The 24,819-nt window shown below is 40.4% G+C and overlaps 1 protein-coding gene across 8 annotated transcripts in view; it reads right to left on the bottom strand.

The window, feature by feature from the left end:
- NYAP2 (neuronal tyrosine-phosphorylated phosphoinositide-3-kinase adaptor 2) overlaps positions 1 to 24,819 on the bottom strand; it is a 150,522-nt gene that overhangs the window by 81,931 nt on the left and 43,772 nt on the right. For all 8 annotated transcript variants that reach the window (XR_012057393.1, XM_030280896.4, XM_072933468.1 and 5 more), the window contains one exon: positions 6,606 to 6,904. Coding sequence is in view for 7 of the 8 variants with exons in the window: in XM_030280896.4 (XP_030136756.3) it covers positions 6,606 to 6,904 (299 nt within the window). In the remaining variant the exon portion in view is untranslated. The remainder of the gene's footprint in view (positions 1 to 6,605; positions 6,905 to 24,819) is intronic.

The raw sequence follows: 24,819 nt of genomic DNA, 5'->3' as shown, positions 1-24,819 counted from the left end.
AAGAACTGCTGCGTTCGTTCCTTCCTTTCCCCTTGCCCTTGCTTATCTGAGGGATGAGGAGACAGACCTGGAAAGATGAAGGACTGAAAAAGGTGATGCAGGGAAGCAAACCAGCTCTGGAAGCTGCAATCTGAAAACTGACTTGCTGCAGGGAGGGGCAAACTGAAGTCTCAGCAAAAGCAGAGAAAAGCAAATCCCAAAGCACTGACAAACTACTCCCGCCACCAACACCCAAAAAGCAAAGCCTTTGAAAGTCTCTAAGCTATTAACTACTAGAAAACAGGCCAAAATCTTTGCCATGTCCTACCTGCTTGAATGCAGGTCAGTGGGAGCAAACTGCTGGGCAGAATCCCAACACAGTCAGGCCAGTGTTGCCCTCCACCCTTCTGATCCCTGGGGCAGCAAGGAGGCTGGGAGGGGAAGGGCTGAGCAAAGGAAAGCCACACCAGGGTTCCATTAGGAGCTGCACAGCTCTACCACTGCTGAAGGCACCATATTCATCCCCATGCCACCTGGATACACAGGGCACACACCTCTCTGGAGTCAGGCATGGCAGCTGAAACTCCACCTCACTCAACTGACAACAAGACCTGTGATTTCTGACTTTTTAGGCTTTGTGTTTCCCCTTCATCAGTGCCAGCCCTTCTCCTGACGTGTACAGATTCAAGTAAAGCTCTCTCGAGCCTCATAGGCTGCAAGGGATACAGTGCAGCATACAAACAATTATGGGTAAGGCAGCACTGAGATCAAGAATCCGATTAAGGTATGTGAAGGAAAACACCTTGCTCTACACACAGCTCAACACCAGCTCACATTATACCTATACAGCTAATGTGAACCAACCTTCAGCTTCCCACAGGGAAAAACACTGTGCTCAAAACATGGTGCAGGCTGTAGGAAAGAGAAAATGAGCTGTAAAATATACAGTGCACAGTATGCAAGCATTGAGGCCTCTCAGCACAATGACCCAGTGCAGCTCAAACAGCGCCTGGCTGAGGAGCCCCTGCCCGGGGAGGATGCCCTGGAGCTGGGGCTCTGGAGGCAGCACAGCCTTGTGCTGCTCTGCCAGGCTGTCCTTCCTGCTCCCAGCCACATCCCAGCACTGCAGCCACAGTGACAAGTGGCCCAGGCTGCAAGGGAGCTGATTGCAAGAGCCATGGCACAAGTCTGGGCTCCCTGCACAGGGCTCTGACAGACTGCAGGATGCTGCTCACCAGAGCTGCCTCCCCACTCCTCTGCCACAGCAGCACTCATGCCTCAAAGCCACATCCCTAAAATGCTGCACTGTGCTGTGTCAGCGCTGGGCTGTCACATCAGCAGGAGGCCAAGCACATAGCCCAGAGCAGGAGCATCTTAAACTGCCCACAGGTCAACCCACCAGAACCCATCTGTCAGTCCCTTTACACTGGCTAGGTTTGAATAGGGCTCATTAAAGGTATTTCTTCCTTTAGTATGCATGGATAAAAAGATCTGGGAATAAGATCTGGCTATAAGGATTGACATGTCATGGTTACCACAGAGGACACTATTTCAAAGTTCAGGTTAAATGCATTATTCACTAAGGTATGAAATAAAAGGAAAACAGCTCTATGTAAAACCAGCAAAAGTGCTAAATCCCTTTAATACAAACTCTGTTTAATGAGAATAGCAATAATTCAAATTTGCAATGAAGAGACAGCAGTCTAGCTGACAGAAAACTAGATTTATGAGAGAGACCAACTGGACTGCAAGCCCAGTTACAGTTAGTGTAACTGCTTTTCTTCTGAGAAAAATTTTCCTCACAAGCTGCCCACCCTTAGAAATTGCTGAGCTCACTGCAATGGGCTTAGAAGGCAGCAGCAAGGATATCCTCTTTCCAAAGACACTTGGAAGGAAAACACTAAACATATTGAGTGGGTTCAAGAGGTGGGTCCCCTGCAAGTATTTTCTCACATCAGAAGTAAATTTTCCTTTGGCTTTGGCAGCAGAAAAATTACAACCATGAATAGCATTGTGAAAATGCTATTCTGAGTTTTAACTGGTATCTGTGTGCATATTTGTATGTACATGCAAGTATATAGAACCTGCTTTTTCATTACACATATATATTATGCAGACATAAATTAGATTTTATAATAAAATTATATATTTCATGTGTATTTTTATATAATGTAGCACTCCATATGACTAAGCAGAATTTTAATAAAAAAATTAACTTTCAAAATGCAGTTTACTTATATCTTTTCATTTTTATTTCCACTGCAGCAAATCTGTAAACCTTTCCTGTAGACATGCAGTGATCATATCAAAAAACACTGCTTGAGGCTGGTTACATCAGCCAATTATACTGTTTTATTACTTCCTTTTTCTGTGAGATTGGGCACTGAAAACAAATCAATTAATTATACTCCTGCATTTTTGCAATAAAGAGCCTTTCAGGATCAAGATTAGATATGCCTTCTATGCTGAAATGTTATTTTAAATTACCCTTTTCACTTCACTTCTCACTTCCAATGTGTAAGGCATGGGGCACAGCTCCATTTGTCTGCTGTTCCTATCAGAGTTTGAAAACTCTGGAGAAAAGACAACCCACATTTTTAAAAACACTTTCTAGAAATCTGTCACAGAGGAGAAATGCATTGGATGGAAGGCGTTCAGTGGGTACATATGACAGGCAGCCAGAAGAGTAAAAAATGGAATATAAAAGCACAAGAAGGACCACAAAGTGTGGAAACACAGCAACAAAGCTAAAGTCAAGGAGAAGGAGGCCTTCAGGCTGGAGAAGGCTCTTCCAGGCAGAGCCAAGGTAGGCTGGGATGAAGGAAACAAACCCAAGTGTTGCTGCATGAGACAGGGCCAATATGGGTCACTGCAGCTTCAGGGAAGATTCTCACACTCCCACAAGTATGGAAGCCAGAGCACTTATAGGAAAAGTGCACAGAATCACTGGGGGTGTTACTGCTGCTATTTGTGCTTCAGGAGGAAAAGGTCCTTCAAGCTCATGACCAAATTTATTCTGCCCCTTCTGCAGTAAAGTCAGACATATTCAAACCAATCTAATGTTATGACAGATATTACGATGGGATATACTCAATATTTTGATTTCACCGTGATCAAAAAGAATATCAAAGTTACTTTCAGTTACTGCTTTTGTTTCTGTAAACAGGATCACTATCAAAAAGCAAAAAGCAAATGTGTTTAATAAAAATGAGTGATGAGGCTGTCCCTGGTTGTCTAGAAAATGTAGCAAATTCCTTTTCAAAGTAGCCACCAGGTCAGACAATGGACATTATAGTCTGAATTATTCTGCACAGACACAAAAAAAAATTGTGCTGGGAACAATTTTCTGACAACTCCTTTGTAGAGATTCTGTGCTAGTTGATGGAGAAACAATAGGGTTTTTCATCATTATTTCCCATAGTTCCTAAAAAAGGCTGTAGTCATTCAGCCTGCAAATACCACAAGTACATGCAAATGTGTGAGACACATGACACATGCATATACAAATATTTGAGTACAACATAGACAACAGTGACTGAAAGTTAAACCTGCCTCTTCTTGGACCTGAGCTTTCAAGGACATCCAAAGGAAAACATGAATATTGTATCCTATGGAATTTCTCACCTGAAATTGGGAAGAGGCAGACTTACAATATCTTGAATTAAAGTTTGCTACTAGAATGAGAACTGATACATAGGTAAAAACATAACCAATGGCCCACAAAAGACAAGACTAGTAGAATCAGTGTTTCACAGGATTCTCTGAGCAAAATTTCATATCCTAAATTTGCTGGGAATTTATTTTAGATAAACAGTAATCATTTCATATTAAGTGACAAAGCTTGTCTAATATTTCTATCAATCAATACTTCAGGTAATGAACTTTGGCTTCCATCTGTTCTGCTCCTCTTTAGACGTTCTCATCAATGTATGACCATAGTTTTTATATAAACATTCCTATATTAGCCAGATTGCTGTGAAAATTCATCAAAGCAAACATTACCTTGGAGTGCACAGCTGATAACAAAGCCTCTCCTAGTGAGCACAAAACAGCTGATAAATCCTTTCTGTTCATCTGAACACCATATTGTGCCACCCATGAGTATGTCTGTGTCAAAAAACTGACTGGTCCCTCAAGAAAACCCAACCCAAAAAACAAACAATCTGGTATTTCTATGTATTAATCTCTTTGGTGAAACCCAGTATACATAGAAGCAGGTCAGGCATTCTGAACACACAAAAAACCCAGTGTGATTAAAGGGTTCTGTCAATTGAAAACCTCCAGGAACTTCTTCCTTCTAGCCTGAAAGTGCCCATTGCTGCTCTACAAGCAAAGCAGCAGAATGAACATAATACATGTCATAAATTAAACATCAGAGAGATTCTTAATGTTCCATGAAGGCATTTATTCACACTGAAAAGTAACATTTAGGTATTATCCTTTATGCTAATGATGGAGTATTACTCATTCATCAGTTCTTTCCAGAGATCTTGCTATGAATATTCAGCTCTTGATGACAAAAATGAGAATCCAAGGTGCTCTGCAATACCTGGACTCTGGTATGGCACCATTGGCATACAGATGAACCAGAGTGAACATGGCTACAGTACCACACATGTCACTCATAACCTCATGAGATGTGACAGATCAAGCTCAACCTGCACAGAGTGGAGGAGGAAAAGTGTCTTTGGAAACAGAAATGTAAATCAATTTTGAACTTTGAAATTTGTCAGATGGGACATGACTACATATGCCTTTCTTGGACTCAAATTTCAGATGGCAGAAGATAAGGGAAAGGAAACAAAGTTTTCAGAACCTTCCAGAATGACAATAAATGCTGAAGAAAACCTAGTCCTGTGGGGACAAAAACTGCTTAAGGGGTCTGCCATGACTTTTGTGAGGCTGGAAAAATACTTGGATGTATTTCAATTATCATTATTATTGCTACTTCAAATCCGTCAAGTTCTCTTGCTTCTCAGCAAATGAGGAAAAGGGCTGGGATATGGATGTAAAACAGGGTCCATTCCTAATAATCCTAGAGATAGTGCTGAGGTCAGCTATTCTGAACAGCATTATGTACTGTGTGACTCAATTCACACTTGCAGGAAAAGTCATTAAACAAATTAAAAAACATTAAACCCTTTCCTACTATGTTATCTGCAAAAAAAACCTTCATCTCATCTTGGTGGTTCTGGATGAGCAGATTAAAGGAGAAAGAGTGCTAAGAAACATATTAAAGAATTATAAAAATACTTCTAAATGTTTTATTTTTTAAAAGAAGTTTTGAGTAATGTAAGAGCTCCTGCCTTTCACCTCAGAGCATATCAGACCAAGAAGTTTGTGCCTCTTTTGAAATTAAATTAAAATTTTAAAGATTTTCTGATAAGAGAATTTAAATCTCAAAGTTGAATGGTTTATGTGTAGGCTTTGGTCCAGTAAAATTATGGAAAACTGCTTTTTTTAAGGACAGCTTGCATTTGTCATGTTAGTCTGCATGGAGTTGTTGTCATGGTCACTGAAGAAAAGATAAGGAAGTAATGAAAAATGTCATCTGCACAATAACTACCAAGACCATAAATAAATCCACAGCTTTGTTCAGCACTTGTGTTCAACTTCACAATCATACGTGTCACCATGATTTACACATTTGTTGGCATTTTTGTTATCACTGACAACTTTTTCTAATCAGATTTCCTTGAAGGGGGTCATACAATGAATGTAGCTAACAAGTATTTCTGGCCACAACACCAAGCAAAGGGATACACACAAGAGACAACGTACTTCATTGGATGTCAGAACTGGTATGTAACAGAGCAGTGGGAGACACCAGCACTGATCAAAACCATTTGTCCTCATGGGTTCCTTCCTACAGTTCACACTGTGAAGCAGAGTCATCCTGATCTCCCTAGGAGAGAGTACAGCTGGTCCTACTGCTGCACAGAATGGATTTACAGCATGGAATAAAGGAAGGAAATGATCCCTACAGCATTAGCTCATTTTTAGCAGTGCAGTGTAAGGAAGCAATAGCCTTACTAAAACTATTTGTTAATTCTCTTCTGAATGCTGCACTGGCTGAAATGTAACTAGGAGGAATGGGAAGAGAAAATGTAGACTCAGATACAAACTGAAGCTTTGGGCTATCCATTATATCATCCTGGCTAAAGTTTTTACTGTTGGATGATATTTTGTAGCTGTGGAGTTTCAGGGCCATGGAGTATTCCTTTTAATAATTTCTGTTCTTCACTCCTTTGTTGAGGAGAGCCCTTTCCAGGGCTGTGGTTTGCACCATGCTAATGATACAGTCAGCGGTCCTTGGCTGGTGAGCAGATAACATTGACCTACATTCTGACAACAATCTCTTTCCCCCTTCACTTTGAATAAATTAAATTCATTCTCCAGTATGCATTCAGACCATGTAAGTGGTGCAGTTCTGTGCCAAATGTCAAAGGCAAAACTATTCAGAACACTTGGATAGTTGGTCCAACATTTAGACATGAGAGGCCTAGGATACCTGTGCTGGCACCGTTATACAAATAGGGAAACATACAGGTAATTCTTAAGTGCAACAGGATAATCTTAAGTCTGGTTCATCAACCTCCTTTTCCCCAAAGAATTAAAGTGTTTACCTTCAGTCCTGTCTGGTAGTTTCCCACTTTTACTTGTTGTTCCAGTGTTGACTGTTTCAGACGAGGTGCTCAGTTTGGTGTTGGGGTCTCGCTTCGGTTTTGGAGGTGGCTGCTTTCTAGAGCTGCTGCTTTCATCATCAGTTCCTCCAACTGAATGAAGAGACTGGGATCTGACAGTGAAACCACTGGAGCAAGGGTGTGGCAGTCTGTCCTGAGGAGCAGGCATTGTCATAAATCCCATGCGGAAATGTTTCCCCACGTAGCTGCCTTCATTTCCTCTTGCTACTTCTCCACCTATGCTGTAAGAGAAAATACAGATATAAGCAAAAGGCCCTCCTTTGCCTGAACTGTACCTGGAACCAGGGTCTCAGTTCTGCCTGTGACAAGCAGATCATGGTTTTGAATTTGAAAACAAGAATGCTTTTCTCTGAAAAGAAGATGACTGCTAGAAAAGTCTATTTTCCAACATAAGCTGCCAACAACTGAGATACAGATACACTGCTATGCACTCAGAATTTTATAATAAGAAATCAAGAAAAGCTTTTGTAAGGTTTCATACTATTGTAACTAGACATTTTCTATAGAACAAATTTAAAACATTGAAAGTCAGAACTAAGTTTTCAGGAAAACAGGAGACTGTGAATAGGGCAAAGAAGAACACTTTAGAAATACAACAGGGTGCATTGATCCACACTCCCTGACACTCGTCTTTGACTACAGATGCTCATGTAGCTTGGGAAACAAGGCTCAATCTTTTCCCTTGAGACTAAAGAATGGTAGAGAAAAAATGTTCTAAAAATTACTTGGATATAGGAAACTCAACATCACACCAAATCCACATAAATCTGCAACACAAGCAGCTTCAGACAAGTGCATTACAAGTGTAGATGAAAAGACCATGGACTGTGGGACACCAGGAAGAAAATAACCTCCAGCCATTTAGAAACACAGATAACGAAGAAGGAAAGCTCAGCTGAAACAAGTCCTACCATACTGAACACTGCATTTTTCTGTGGGTGGCATGACTGAAAACTTGATATTATTCCTGTTCCACTTATGCTTATCAGTTCTGAAAAACAGCTCTTACTGGTGTTTATACTGCAAACCAACAGCACATTTCAGTTCAGGCAAGTCAGTGACTGTGCAAAGAAACTCAGCAACACACACAGGTCAACGTGGGCCTGTTTGCAAGGAGGTTTGAAATGGTACCACTGTGGGCACATAGAAATGTCAGCACAAGAACTGTGAAGCATCAGAAAACTCTAATTAGCTCCTGTTTCCCCTTCACACAGAGTAAAGCTCTAAGCTGGTTAAATGCTTCTCTGAAAGTTTCTTACTCGATGTTGCCTTGGTCTGATGAAGTTTATTTGGTGCTGGAACATATTTCCTTTTTTAAAAGACAAGAACACTTCTCAAAAGTGTTGAAGAGTAAGCAAGGTCCCTCATTTCCACCCCATCTTCACTGTAGGTAAAACATAAGCTGTGTATAATTGTCCTAAAGGCATCAGACTGGCAATGAGCAATATACAGCTTTGCGCATGATAAAAGAGAACATTTGTTTGCTTATTACTCTCTCAAATCCCTCTCAAAGGGATTTGCAGACAGAAAGATCAAGAGGAAGAACTCATTAATTTGAATATTTCTAAAAAACCTGTAGTTAGTTTGAATGCTTAACTATGCCTCTACTAATATTTCATAAATTGTTCTGAAAATAATATAATCCTCTAACACTGGACTACAGAAAGAGCCTGTCATATTATTTAAGGAAGATTAATATCCAAACATGCTGAAGAATGCAGGTGGGGAGTCTGCTTCCTTTCTTATGTCCATTGGATAATCACGTTTAGCAAAGAAAATTTCAGTTTGCCATGTTTCCAATGTTATAATTCTTAACAGTTTACACTATTTAATTACAGCATTGACTTCACTGCTGCATGAAGGTGTTTGAACCATCCACTACAGTCCAGGTTCTTATGGTAAGCTGGATGGGTGTGCACAAATCCCTCTGAGGTGACATATTTCACTCTTTTCCTAAGAATACACAGAACTGCATTTATGTGAAGCATGGGGTTTTTTTGCCAAACTGTTGCATCTGGTTTTCCAGAAATTAAAACTTAACAAAATGTTTTCCTGGTGTCTGAATGCACTGTCTCATTAAACAATTAAATAAAATCCTTTCCCTCCCCCCACCTTTCTTAATTTTTTCATTCCTTACAGAATTTCAACGTTGATGAAACCGTCACCTACTTCCAAAAAGCCACAGCCAGGTGAGAGAGAGGTTGTGGGTACAGATGGGAACAGAACTTGCTACTGTGCAGCATTACAGCTGGAATAGATCTGGTCTTGCTGTCCTACATCCTCTGCTCAGCTACCAGGCAAAAACAGCAGAGCACCATTTCCCTGTTTTCAGCCACATTTAAAAGGTGATCCAACAATGTAGGAGCCAACACTCAGCTGCTGGCTAAGCTCTGTAAACCACAAGCTGAAGAAGACTAGCCTCCAATCTGTGGTCCTGGGCCCTGGTCATTGACCAGGATCACAAACTTAGGCTTGCTCCTTATGCTGGCAGCAATTCCCAGTGTAGGGCAGCGGGTGTTTACCAGCTGAGTCTGACCAGTTCACACCAGCACAACACACAGTGGGATGCCAAGTTCACACCTCAGCAATGCAGACCAAAATCCCCCGTGTGTAAAGAGAAAGGAATAACTCCAGACTCACACCCAGAGCACAAAATCAAAAGCAGGATGGCAGATTTCACATGTGGCATCCCCTGCCCTCAGGTAGCACATCCTGAAGGTCCATTTGGACTTGTGCAATGCACAGTCTGGCTCTGTTACATCATGAACCCAGACAGAATGAAAGGATTTATTTATATACTCCTCCTGCTCACAGCCACAGGAATTGGCTGGGGCTAGCATGTGTCCCACTTCAGCACAACAAGCTGACAAGGATTTACACATAACTTGCTGTGCAGCAATGACTACAGAGACAGAGAGAGAAAGGAACTGTGTAGGTCTCACTCCATTATTTCTGACAGATAAGACTGACAATGAATTCTATCTCATTTCAAAACTGTATTATGTGAGTTACTGCAAATATTACATAGTTATTAATATATATGGAAATGCAGACTTGGATTATTCCTCTGGGAAGTTTCAATTTGAACTTGGCCAGGATCAAATGCTTTTCTGACAAAGAATTATGTACAGCATTAAATAACCATTAAAAATGCAAGACATTTGTCTGCAAAGAGAGCCATGATTATATAACAACAAAATTTGTCATATGATTGCTCACGTTAAACACATCAAAGCTGATTTTGTGCTGAAAAAGCACTTCAGTGTTTGCCCAGGTCTAGTGACTGGTGTCCCACAGATAGAGAAAAGGCCAATGCCAAGGTTGGTGTCAGACACCTTTAAGGAGATTGTTGTAAACCATCTCTCCTTTCAGAACCACGTTACAGGCCTCCTCCAGCCCCAGCTCACCAGGCCCACGCACACCACCGAGTGCTACCAGGTTACACACCCCCCCTTGGGTGCACTGCAAGGCAAGCAAGATCCCATCCCTCTCCCTCTTCCACACAGTGATGGAATTAAATCATTACCACAAATACCAAAACTGTCGGATCTGTCTTAAACCAGTAACAGCAGATTTCATCTTTCATTTCTAAAATTTGAACAAGAGATCTGACTGATGGATCCAATGAGTCTCATTACATCTCCATACAGGTTTTGTCTGTCAGCTGAGGTTTTTGAGGTGAGAACTGGACTAGCATTAAACCACCCTGGCCTTGCTGCTCCTGCTGCAGTGTCAGCCTGCTGGCGCTTAGGCTGTGCTCATTGCAGGGCTGGACACCTCACAGCTCACTGCTGGTCTGATCTTTTCCACCAAGCACATACTGGAGTATTGATGTAACTACAGCACAGAATAATGGAAGAACATCTTTGAAGAACTACAGAGGAGAAAGTCTTTTATATTATTCGTTTCATTAGGCATCACAAGAGTGAAAGTTACAGAGGAAGACTAAACATTAAAAATGAACACAGAAAGTACTCTAAATGCAAACAGCACAGGGAAGGAGGTCATGTCTACCTTGATTTGTCACGAGGCATAGCGTTCTTGTTGATTCTGAGCATATTTCAAGTTGTTAAGTTTGAAAACTAAGACAAATAAATTTTCATCACATTGATGAAAAATACATGGCAAACGGAATGTATCCAGAGACTGTCTGCATCAATCAGAGTGGTCTTTTTAGTTTGCATTGTTCCTATTTAATATTGCAAAGAACAATTTTAATTTGCTGTGCAGTTTCATTACTTGGTCAAGACAGAAACTGAATTCCTGGAAAAAAATTAATAGTTGTATGAAAACTTTTGTTTTACTTGGTGTCACTGTTTAACCAAAACCAAAATGGAATATTGAATTCCTCAGTGCAGCTGTAAGGAGTAGAAATCTTGGACTGAGTCCATAAAGTCAGAATATCCTGGAAATCTACTGACTCTTTTCCTTGGTTTTCATGCAAGAAATTCTCCTATCAGTTTAAATTTACAATGGATTATTTTCATCCCTCAGGCACTAAAACCACTTCATAGTTCTCCTTATCTTTGTATGGTTTCCGTTTTACTTCTTGTGCTGCTTTACATGGAATTTTCTGCTTTTTTGGCACAAGTTCAAAAAGGGAGCTACACCTGATTATGAGATTTGACCTCCAAAGCAGGAGGAAGGGGCATTTGCTCTGCTGGGGATATGTCATCTGTGAAGGTATTTTAATTTCTTTGCTGTGATACATTCCAGTCAGGGACCACAGAAGGTCACCATCCTTCTAAGTGCTGGAATTCCAGGTAGACAAGAGAAACCATTTCAAGAGCAGCTGTTCACTCCTCTTGTGCTGAAGAAGATTCATCACAGATACTGGTTCATTTGCTGGCAGCAGCTGAGAGCTCTGCAGGCTCCTCTGTGGAAGCGGGCAGAGCCATGGGTTGCAGGGCGAGTGAAGCACATGGATGGCCAGGCTCCTTCCCTCCGGGGAGCTGTAAGCCCACGCAGAGCTAATCCCCCCTGACACGCTCCTAACCCACCAGGGAAGCCATCTGAGTCAGAGTCACTAAAAAATTAACTGATAACATAGGAAGAATTTTCTGCAGAAATGACTAATCATCAGCAAAACAAAAGGAATAAAAATACCTAACTCACAGATTTTATACAAGCTGGCTTGACTGTGCAAGCAATGGTTTATCCTATGGTGTATTTTTGTTTTCTGGGTTAAGAGAGGAGCTACTGCTGTTTTAACCATTTCCTTGCTCTTACAGCAGTGAACATCCAGCTGCCCTGCTCATATCAAATGTTCTGCATTTGAAGGGCTGAAATGGCTTTGAAATGTCTATTTCCCATCAGAATGAATTATGCACACATGTACTAAGGATGACACATTTTACTTTGTATCTGAGAAGCACTTTCAAGATTAGCATAAATTATATTTGTAAATTAGAGGTTGGATTCCAAAACAACAGAAGATATACTATTTTTATCCACCTAAACATGATTTCAACAGACCATGAAATGCAATACTGAAGAAATAAGGACAGGATCACAACCATGGATACAGGAACTACACTGTAGGTATGTTTTAACACAAATGCATACCATTTTTATCACAAAAATTAAATATGCAAATTACACACATTTATCTCTATTTTTTAATAACACTTCTGAATTCCCCCTTATTATTCCCAAAGAACTTACACACCTTTTTTTGTTTCTGCATTACTTTTCTGAAATACTCCAAATGACTCGCCATGATCTTAAATCAAGGTTCAGAGGGTAATACTACCATCCTTTTAGATATAGGCTAAAACATAAAAGAGTCATGACAGAGGTCAGATTTAGAGCTATTTTGTGCACCTGGAGGACTGCCTAAAATGAGCAGCCAATATGTCTATGCGCATCAAACTTCCCTCCACCATATGCCTCTGCTTTTGAGGCAGGAGATCAGGTGCTGCTTAAGAAGTCAGGCCTCTCAGGATATGCAGAATACATTAGTGCTACAAAATAAAATTTATTCTTTTATTCCACCTGTCAAACCCACAGGCCCAGGTTTTGATCCTGCAGACATGCAATGACAATCCACTCTGAGTATCCACATTATTGCACTGAAACACCCAAGAAGCTTTGTGGAAATTGCTTGTGCCTCATGAGTCTCTTGTAAGCAGCACTACTCACAGATGTGTATCCACTGCCTATTTTGACACTGTGTTATTTCTTTAAGCCCTCTGTGCTCCTCTTGAGAGTCTGCCATCCCTAACAGGACTCACGGAAGATTTTCCAGAAGAAACTGAACTGCCACACCACATGTTGTGGCTGCACTGTAAGAATAACTGAATCCCTGGCGAGCAAAAAAAAAAGATAGCTGTAATCCCTCTGCAGTGCACAGTGGATAACAAAAGCAAAACTAACCAATACTGTCCACAGCAGGTTCTCCATATGATGACAGAAAATCTGATTTCAAATGATGATCTGGCATGCTCTGCAGTGAGCTACTTTTATAATGCAAAACATTGAAAATGTTAGCATGAGTTGGAATTTTGGGGAAAAAGGGAAAAAAAGCACAAAAGCAAAACAAGCCCAAAACACTTTATGAGAAACTGTTCAATTTAAAACTTTCTTTGCTATTTTAATAACAAATCTAACATAAGCTAGACAGCTTGGAAAGGAGTAACTAAGGAGTAAGGACCTTTCTCATCCATGGAGAACTCAACATTATTGTTTATGAGTCTGAACAGAAGTGCAGGTGCAAGTTCTGTTTTCCAGTGGCACTGCTTCTATTTATAGCAGACTGTCTCTTAAACCAGGGACTAAGGATGCCTGCACTGGGCTGAGCATCCCCAAAGGGCTGGCACTGCCCTCCTCAGAAGGACCAGCTCTCACTGCTGTGCCTGGGGGGCTGCAGCCTGACCAGCTGATGCACGTGGGCACGTCTGTGGGTTGTGAATACACAACGCTGAAGAGGCTGGAGTGAAAAGTGCTCTGTTGTTATATGGATACAGTTTATTTTTAATTTTGCATTGGGGGATGCACAGCTAAAAGCCAGCAAATGAAAGCTCATATGTTCAGAGTCACCTAGAATTAGACATGGAGCATATGCAATGTTTAAACTGAGTGCAAATGCATGTTCACATTAATGGAGTGGGGTTTTGCATCCTGTCAAAACCAGGTGGAGCTCAACCAAGGCTGTGTTTTTATCACATTCACTGGAAAACCACATGGCGCAGACTCCTCTCTGCCTGAGCAACTGCAGCTAAGTAAATATCTCAATGAGATACAGGAATAAATTAACATACAAAATACTTCTTGGGCATTTCTGGAGGAAAATATTTCTTCAGTTTTGGCTCAAAGTTTCAATGGTAAAAAGAAATCTGTACAGAGTGAAAAAACATTTTGTGGGTCAGATGCTGTGAAAAGTTAAAACCTGAAGAAATTAATGCAATGTGCTGAAACTCTAAGACAGAGACCTGTAAACCAAGTGATCTCTGTGGGCTGAGATGTTACACTGGGTCTAGCCTTTGCAAATTCAGGCTTATTTCAAATGCTGATTGTACAGATGCTCTTCTCAGTCCCTCAAGCAAACATGACACTACTTTTTTTTTTTAAATCCAAGCTTAAATTGGATTGACAAGGAAATTATGGTTGTAAATAAATGCTTCCTGTGCTATCCAGTCACAAAGAGAAAGGACTCTGAAAATACTCTTCAGTCCTGAGTGGCAGTGAACAGGAAGAGCAGCATTTCAGTTTGGAGGAAAACCCCTGCTAATTGCACTTTAGCACGATCCATCACAAAATATACAGATTATTTTTTACACACCTCGTGACCCAAAGGTCTAGTTATTCACATTATTCTTCTGGGAGTATTGCCATTCATAATTTGCAGTTCAAAATTCATTCCCTGAGCTGATCTGCCTCTTCATTTTCTTTTCCAAAGGCCCTGTAAGTAGGTAAGAAGGGGAGAGGCACTTCCTGGCATACTGGGAGAAGGTTTCAGTAGCACAGCCCCATCAGGGATGTGACAGGGCTGCAGGTCCCACTGAAGGGAAAGTTTTATGCAACAGGCACCACTCCAGATATTATATTCAAATAGGGCAATTTTGCCTCCAGCCATCTCGGCACATGACAAAATTTGGAAGCTTACATTATTTTGATCAGACACTTACCCAAATATTTTGGGTACAATTTTAGGCACTGCTTTCATTGACATTCAGGGTCATTTGGAAGCTACTAAAAAAAACATCTGCACGTTAGCAATTTCAATAGGACTAAATCAAGTTTAACCTACAAATTGTATTGAAATTTTCATTTTAGGGGAATGTACAGTATGTATAGTGCAAGTTTTTATAAACACAGGAAGGCTTATTTGGGTATTTTTCCCACTTACAAGGACGCTGGGTGCTGGACTGGTCTTTGCACAGAAAACAAAAAGAAAAAACTAATTTGTCTGCAGTTTACCCAGCCTAGCTACATAAATGTTCTGCTGGATACATCACTTTGTTGTCACAGGTTGTGGAATCCATCAAAGCCTTCACCAGAAAATCCTTTTCTACCTGGAAGAGCCCTGCCCAAGCCCATCACCTTGACTTTACATCTAGAATTACTACCCTTGTGCTATTAGGTATCTCCATCTCTCTGTTCCTTCTGACGTCTGCAGGAAAGGTTTCACTACTCTGTATTTTAAGTGGCCAGCAGTGAGTATCTCTGCTTTGTGAAATGAAACAGACTCAAAAAACTAAGTGAAATATTTTTGATTGGTGTAATAAACCCAGGAAAGAGGAAAGGGAATCACTCCACAGATATGTATATTGGTGTCCCTCCCTCCTTCCTCCCAGGACAGGCTCAATCTGCTAAATAAAGCTACATTAAATCCTGTACATCAGTATCAACAGTTCTTCTCAGAGCCTGGAAAGGTTTTTTCACTAAGATACAAAGTTCTCAGGGAGATCTCCCTGCTTATGTCACTTTTCTATGTGTAATAAAATAATCATTATTGCCACAACAGAATATTAATGTGCTTCACATCTAAATTTAGAAATAATAATATAAAAAACGCTTTCCTTGTCTCGATGGATGTCAGTTTCTTAGCCAGGGTTGTCAGAAGCTACTTATTTGTTCATAGAAATAAATTTAAAAGGACATTTTATTTTCAGAAACACAGTTAATTTAATATTGCACATCACAGCACGTGACAAGCAAGTGTAGTGGGCATATAGGTGGTCAGGACTTAGTGATTTGAGTCAGGACACTGACAGAGGCCAGCCAGCAAGCACACATTTGCCCCCACTCGTGCATGTATCCAGCACCACCCTGAACCCTTTCCACACTGAGTTCTTCCAACACATTCATTGCATCTCTATTCCCTTTAGAAATCAAGGTGAATTGTCCAAATGCAAAGCACAGAAACTCTTTTCTCCTCTGTATCCAGGCACAGATATAATGGGCCACACTCAGGAACTCCAGCAGACTACTAAAAGGTCTTTATGTCTGCAGGAATTTAATACCAGAGACAACTGGCTACAATAAAAGCTGCCAATAAACTTCCAAAGCTGCCAGAAATCAGCACATGCTAATTCTCATCACTCTCAGAATTACTTTTGCAAATGGACATGGTCAGATAATTTTGGGCACTGCTGTGTTGTGCTTTTTTTTTTTTTTCCTGCAAGAGTAGTTTTTTGCCAAATTTTTGAGCAAAAACTATGTACAACAAGCTCTGATAGTGAAGGAAGATGGTACTTAAATGGTCCTTGAGGGACATGTACTTACATTGCTCAAAGGGTCATCACTAAACCTATGAAGCCTCAGTGAAATGGAATTTTGCTAGAGCAACTGCTTGTTTTCCAAGCTATGAAAGTCTGTCTGAGTATTTGTTAGAGAATTAAAACAAAGAGCAATACCCTTGTAACCTGCATTTAATGTTGTAATGGTAAATTAAGTGGGGGATATACTATTTTAGTTCCCTGCATGAGAGGTGATCAGTTCTGTGCTGTTCACACTGAAAGTATGTAAATTCCCTTTATTCCTCAGGCAACCCTTCAGAGCTGTCATTTATTGAATGTTATATTCCAATTGTCTCAGCTTGAAGAAATAATGCTGTGTGTGCACTGAGGTTGTGAGCTATGGGAGTCAGGGTCACACAAAGTCTGGACCTAATTTTATGTAAACATGGCAAACCAAAAATATTGTGCTGTTGCTTTCCTTTGCTCTAAGAATTATTGTTAAAATCTGCAAAGCTGCTGGTGATAAGTTGTAGTGCATGTACAGTTCCAGGCTGCTTAAACCCCTTTGAAAATCTTCTATCTAGGAACAATAACCCTGACATGATATGAACTGGATTTCCCTCTCCCAAAGCTATATGGCAGGCAGCAGCCTGCTTTAAAACAACTGAAAGGGGAAGAAGCTCAGAGACAATTTTTGTGTGAGCTCCCAGCACTGAAGTCCAAATCAGTTATCTGCACACCAGGCTGCATACAGGACATGTCTCTGTCCCTCAGAAAAGCTATGCTATGCTTTGTAATTGTTTATGTATTTTTAAACCAAAGAAAATACTGTTCTCTGCTCCAGAATATGTGATATCCCTTTCCCTCCCTGTGGCCCAGTGCCCACACAGGAGCCTGTTGTTCTGTCCTTACTGCACCAGCCAGCCCAGAGCTTTCAATTTTGAGATGCTAAGACAAAACTTCCTTCAAGGTGGTCTCATGATAAAAATCTCAAACCAGAGCAGCCTCAGTTCAAAGATTTTGGGTCATTATGTACAGGACTGGAACAGTAGACTTTCAAGTCCTACAGAGCTTGTGACAACATATCTTTTAATAGGCACTTTCACCCACTTAATAAATGTAGTGATGGGCCACTGAGCTTTAAGAAATAGAATCATTGAATCATTAAAGTTGGAAAAGATTTTTAAATCATAAAATCCAACCATCAACCCAGCACACCACCACCATGCTCACCACTGACCACGTGCTCAGTGCTAGGAAGGATGAACCTTACTGGGCTTCACACACACACTTCTGTGAATTTGCATGTAAAATGATTTTGTACCCTACCTAGAATGGCACACAGAAATGTTAATGTTCCTGGTGGTGAACAGCTCATTATTCTGGTCTCCAAAATCTCTATTTTAGTTTTATCTCAGTAAGAAGTGAAACAATAGTTAAATAAGACCTAGCAGCACCTAGTTATTTAACCAGTGGATACACTGCTTTATAACAAAAGTAGATGATTACAGGTAAGAAAAGACAGATGCAGCACAATTACATTATTGCAGCTCTAAAGCACCTTCTAGAAACTTTGTGGAGGAAAAGGGTAAAATCACCGTATTTCCTATGGTGGGATTTGAATTAAACAGTTAAATATGACGTATTGCCATATTTTCAAGTTTTGTCTTATATCTACAACATACTTAAAATAAGAGCCAAGGCTTTTTTATAGTCCTGCTTTTGAATTCTGGAATGGAAAACTAAATGCAATTCAAGGTTGTAGAACACTAGAAAAAACTTGGGAAGTCAAAACTGTGGAGTTTCACAGATGCGAGTGATCCAAGCTGACACTTTTAATCCACTCTCAGATATTAAAGAAGGGATATTGCATAGGTGTATCCAGTCAAATTAGGATAGCTTTGATTCAAGACCCAGAACAGCTTCAAGAGGGCTCACAAAAGAAGAGTATCAAGGAAAGAAATATCTCCTAAGGAGAAATTCCCTCCTGTGACAGTGACAAAATTGGGTCATCTCCTAGATGCTAGCATCTATAATTCTTGAAATGCAGATAAAATGCAGATAAAAATAAATACAAAGTATAAGCTTTCATAATACATTTGAGTTATTTATGCTTATACTTACTAATCTGTGTTTACTGCCCTTCAAGCTGCATACAGAAACAATTAGATCCCTTTTTAGAAGGGGTAGTATGGAGCATGCAGATCTATAGCTTTGATTTAAAGAGTATGACAGGCAATCAGTGTGTGTCAGAGGAAGCCCACATCAGCAAAGAGACATGTCAAAGCCACATTTGAATTTTCTTTTTTAGGCCTGAACCGATGAGTGTTTCCTTCATGTTCTCAACACAGTGGGATTGGGAAATATTCTGAATTTCAGGCTAGGAGAAGATGGATTGCTACAAATTATAGGAAAATGAACAGCACTGATTTTATTCCTTACTTTCAGCAGAATTCAGTAGTGCATAGCAGAAAAAGGAAAAACAGATGCATTCCTAAGTCTGTTATATATTTCCACCAGAAATAGCATAACAAGTAGAAATTAACTATTTCCCTACAATTTTCACTCTCATGAGATAAACATTAAATTTACCTAATGAACTGGAAAGAAAAAAGAAAGTCTACAGATTAATATTTTTTAAATTATTAAATTAAACAGGAGTACAGACAGGAAATTAAAGGCTGTATTCCCATATTAATAGTGATGTACAATGAGAGCAGCTAAACATCCCTTTTAAAAAGACATCAATATCACTTCCACTTCCATTGCTTGTGAGGATATGAACTGAAGGTATTTCAGCTGGGAAGAGTTGGATTGCAAAGTCACAGAACTGTTAAAGATGCAGATTAGTAGAAAGACATCTTAAACTGAGCAAATCAGTTGCATTTTGCTTTTGAAAGCAGAGACTCAAACCATTATGTATTAAGTTTAAAAGAAGCCACTACAAAACTAAGAAACCTGAGCAGGAGTCCCCAGTCCCTTCTGCCACGTTTCCATGGACAGTCTCCCCACATGGTTTGTCAAAGCCAGGCTCAGATCTGTCCCACTGTGCTTTGTCAGGACTACAGAGGCAGAGAGGAGTATAAACAAACTGCTCTGTTTTCTATGAAAATAACCAAGGTCAGCTTTTTTCCTCCCAAGCCCAGTCACTCAGTGACTACAGTGAATATGAATGGCTGGACAAGTGTCCAAGAGTGTCCCCAGAGAGGAGCACTCTGTGCCTTGTGCTTCTGTGTCCAGGAAGAATGTGAGCCAGACAAGTCTCTGTCCTGCTTTGTAACTGCAAAGTGCAAGGTACTTGAGTGTCAAAACAGAGCCTAAATCACCCAGAAACCAAAGATCTTGAGATTCAAGCGCCTCAAAACTGCCTTTAGAGAGTTATACACACGTGTACTGCTCACAAGTCCCATGCAGAAAGCTTCAATCTCAGCTAGTGCTGCTTCCAGTGACAATATTCCAATACATGGTTTAATAATTCCATTGGTATTCTTTGAGAATAATGACCATTGTTGCTCCTTTTTGTTTTGCTGCACTTTCTGTCATTTTTCTAGCTTCCATCCCTGATGTGTTTTATTATTATTCAGGTCCTTGCCCAGTCAATCTGTTACCTGCTCATTAGAGCTCCTGTGGTAGAAAATGTTTCTGCAAAAACCTAATTGTAGTATGTCCTAATTTCTTTTCAGGCTGAGTGAGTCTGAAAGCTCAGATTATTAAGGTGAGTTTGCAGTGATGCATTTGATAGACTGTGTTTTGTTAAGGCAAAGTCGAATTCATCTTTAAAGTTTTAACTTCATACTTAGAAAGCTAAACAAAAGATAAATAAAGCTAGATCCTCAAGAAGCAAGCCTCCACTGGGGCTTAAAGTGACTAGGAGGTCAATGGGCAAAACAATTTAAGTAATTTCTTTGTAAGATATATGAGAGGACTATATGGCAATTAGCAAGCTTGTTCTGATGACACTTTCACAATGAAAACTCACTTGGGAATTATCCAAAATAGCTTGAAAATTTCCAAACAGGTGTTTTTAGTTTAAATTGCTAATAAAACCACTGAGTGGATCAATGAGTTGAACCTACAGCAAGCTCCAGCAGCACAAAAATTTTATATGCAATTTTAGGGCTGAGTTGCCTACAGAATGACTGTAGAGTTCTTACTGCACTGCAGTTATGGCTATAAAATATTAGCAGTGTTAAGTAAATTACAATATAGTAGATGATAAAGGCCTCCATCAGGTAACATCTGAGCCTCTAAACTATTCAGAACAAGCCTTATTACTTATCTCCACCTTATTTTAAAATAATTTATTTGCTAAGACTTCATTTAATGCAAAATGAAAAAAAGAAACAAAATTCTAAGGGTTTAATCATAGCTAAAATTTATAGTATGCACATTTTCTTCAATTTATTATTAAAAACAGCAGCAAAAATTGACTGCGATATTGAAAGGGCAAGAGAAAATTAAGCAGTGCCTCATCTACTACCTCCAACTCAACTTTAAGCACTCTGGGCCTTTTCATACAAATGGCAATTTTATTGCTAGCATTAGAGAAGTAGTTATCCTGCACTCAGAAAATGCCTACCATTTTCTGGGCAGGTCTGTGGAATCTGTGTAAATGATTAACCATGGGCCAAGTCAGCTCAGACACAGAGCAATTACTGACTGCTGCAGAGCCCTAGAAAACTTTACAGCCCCAGGCCAGCAGAGGCTCTGGATTGAGAGATGCGCACTAAGCCACTGGTCAGCCACTGCTGCCAGAGCAAGGTGGTCTCAACAGCCTCTTTCTTTTTCCTCTGCATTGATTTTTTCTCATTTCCTGAGGCAGGACCAGTGTGCACATATCCAGCAGGCAGCACCATCACAGCCAGCCCCCAGGAGGCTCTGATTTCCACAAGAGCTGTAACAGCCCAGGAGCATCTTGCCAGACCAGCCAGCCTGAGCAGAGGGAGCCTGGCTCTAGCCCAGTCATGCCTTAATGAGAATATCATCTCCCTTATTACAAAAGACACCAAATAAAACTGGATATTTAGGATTCATACTGTCATGAGAGGGAAAACTGCTACTAAATATTAGCTTATCACTAGGTATCCAACCAATTTCACAGAAGACTAGCAGCATCTCGTTAGGTTTATACATATAAACTGTCATCTGTTCAGTCCATTTATAAAATGTGGGAAGGCAGCAGGAAACCTGAGGATTCATGAGGAGTTCTTGGAGAGAAACATCAACTCTTTGCCCTCTTTGTCATTTCTCTCAGCCCTTGATTTTAGCCTCATCTTTTCACAGTTCCTTCTCCTTTCTGCATGCCCCCTGCTACTGCAGAGCCACAGTCACCCTGTGCACTCCATGTTAGACACTGGTTCAGCACCAGCACAGCTGTCAGCAGCTGTGTGCTGGCTCTGACATTTTACAACCCTTGCTCGTAATCTAGGACAAGGGGAAAGGCAGCATGAGGGGCACAGGGGAAAGCAGAATACACCCTACAAAGCTTGTTTTGACAAAGCAAAACAAGGCCCACAAGTGGAGCTGCAGGTCAGCAGGAGGGCAAGGACTGAGAAACCCCACTGAGTACACAGGACCCAGCTATGGGCAGCTGTATTGTACAGTGATATAATCTCATGGATTTACACCACCTTGGCTTCTCCTGACCATTTCCTCTTGGATAGCTGCTATTGCCCCATTTCAAAAGTTGGCAGATGATGCAGAACAAATAGCTGAGGCAACACCTAAATTCACATGTCATGATTCCCAAGCTGCAACCTCAAACCCAGAACCACCCTGTGTCACACTTCTGCTTTTCTCTGTGTGCTTTGAGTTTCATCTCTGAAATACACAGAAACATTGGTCTGAACAGAGCTTCAGAGCCCTCAGAGAGGGGGGAACCACACACCAACTCAGGAAGGAGCTGTTGAGGCTATGAAGACCCCTCCAATGCACCCTCTTTTGACACGAATGACAATGGCAGTTTCTCAGGAGACACCACGTCTTTGGCCTGAGAACACAAAAGGGGTTTGCAGTGAGGCCACAGATCTGAAAAGCAAAGCAGAATATGTTCTTGGCTTATAAACAGCTGCTATTGAATTATTTCCCACCTTGATGTCCAAAGTTCCCCAGCACACTAGCAGGAGAAGCCAGTCTGTAAAATACAATATAAATATAAAAAAAGATAAAATAAAATACCTCATGTCAATATTATATAGCCCTTGGCCAGCAACCTGTGAACAGATTTAAGTATTTGGACAATCTGTTAATAACAAAAGACATGACAGACAGGAATGCAAGAGTGTGTCCAGTAAACATGGTTAAGTGCCAAGGCTGAGGGGATCAGTAACAAACAGAGAAAAACAAGTTATTTTCCTTTCCATAAGGCAGATAAACAGGAAGAGGAAGATGAAGAAGAAAGGGAGAAGTCTGCCCTGGGCATAGTGGATTCTTCATGGATGGATGCATATTTGCTGCACTGCAGATACACTTACACATAATAAACCTGAATTCATTAATACTAAATATTTACGCTCAGCTTGTAACTCATCCAAAAAAGCAATTATGATACATCATGTTGATGGAGAGAATAAAATCATTAAAATTTGGATCACTCACACAAAATACTGTGTCAATGCACAGTTAACAGTAAAATCCCTAGTACAGTATATTTAATGGGAATGGTCCAATGCTTTCTAATAAAGCAATACAAAATCTATTTTGCTGTGACATTGTCCTGGTTCCAGGTGGGATGGAGTTAATTTCTTCTCGGTAGCTGTTACAAAGCTGTGTTTTGGATTCAGAATTAGAATGGTGTTTATAATACACTGATGTTTTGGTTCTTTGCCAAGTTGTGTTTAACCTAAGTCAAGGACTTTTTTTCTTATCTCATGCTCTGTCAGTAAGGAGGTACACAAAAAACAAACAAATAAACAAAACCCCAAAAACTTCCCCAAAACCAAACTTAGTATAGCTTATCTAATAAACTAAGAGGCAGCTCTTGAGACTGAACTTTGTAGTATTTTTCCAGCAGCCTGACATGTTTCAGGTGTCATTTGTGGGGGACTAAAAACACAGAGGTGAGCTGGTATAAACAGTACCTTTCACCTCATCATGGCAGGTGAGGAGAAGTTATACAAGAAGAGACTCCTCAGTGTCCATCCTCAGCCTGTTTCCAGTCCACTTGAATATCTTTGAGAAAGGGCTAAACAGAAACTCCTTGGCTGGAAATGAGGAGTAGAGCTATCAAAAGTCATACTGTGAGATGTGACAGTCAGAGTCCCCTCTTTCACAAATAACACTTGTCAGAGATTAACCATGGTGTCTTTTAAGAGCAGCACATTCCCTGCAGAAGTCACTGTCCATGCTGGATATGGCTTCCAGCTCTGACAGCTCAGAGGCCTTGAAATCAAAGGTTGAAGCGGGGATTGTAGGTCTTGGAATTACCAATAGCACCTTAAAAGATATGTAGCCTAAAGCACAGTCCAAACACACTGGATGGAATCTGATACAAGCTGATGACAGACACAGGTTTTAGGGAAGTGGCTGTCCAGTTTGGCGCTGGGAATACATCACTACAACAACATGACCTACACGAGTCCTGGGCATCCTTTTGGATAACCCTGTATATAAACACATGGTGCCAGTGGTAAAACATGGGCTGGCAGGATAAACTGTAAAAGACATAGTATTAAATCAGGCATTTTCAGGGCTCAGGTCCAAAGATACTAATCCATTCATCAGGATTCAAACTGGCAATATTCCATATCGGAGGACATTTGTTCTCTCTCTGGACTGGATTTAAAATTCATCTTTCCAAAAGAGCAAACCCTCTTCTTTTCTACTCTCAACTCCACTACTGAGGAAAGGCATAAAACCATGTTTGCCTTCTGTGTGTCTCAGAGAGGGACCACAAGTGCAATGACAATGTAATGACACTGTTTGGGGAGGTGTAATGCTCAAATATGACTTTGTATTGTGTTTCACAAAGCCCAGCGATGGTACAGGAGCATGAAACATGTTTGACCTACACCAGGATCAAATGTCCTCACTCACTGTGTTTTGATACAGGCCCACCTTAATGCATCAGGTGCTTGAGCTAACAAACAAACCCAGAGTTTGTATTTAGATCTGCTGACATGGGTCTCAATGCCAGCACAAGAACAGTATTCAAAATTTCTTTGTTTGGAAATAATTCCACTGTTCTAGATACCACACCATGAAACTGCTGACTTTTTGTAGTGACTGCCATTCCCTCACAAACCTCATCTGCAACAAGCAGTTCTCCAAAACAAAAATTGCCATTCTGATAGAGAAAGATGATCTGATGATTTAAGCCAGACAGCAAGTAAAAAAAGTTGGAACTGCTTCAGAATATTCAGTCTGTGATCATTTCCTTGAGTTTCTGTTTTGCCATTTTGTTTATTCTTGAGGCCCAGCCTAAGAACTTATATCCGTGCTTAGATCAAATTGTATGT

Source organism: Taeniopygia guttata, chromosome 9, assembly GCF_048771995.1.
Source record: "Taeniopygia guttata chromosome 9, bTaeGut7.mat, whole genome shotgun sequence".
In the NCBI taxonomy this organism is placed as follows: Eukaryota; Metazoa; Chordata; class Aves; order Passeriformes; family Estrildidae; genus Taeniopygia; species Taeniopygia guttata.
This window is presented reverse-complemented; position numbering and strand designations above follow the sequence as displayed.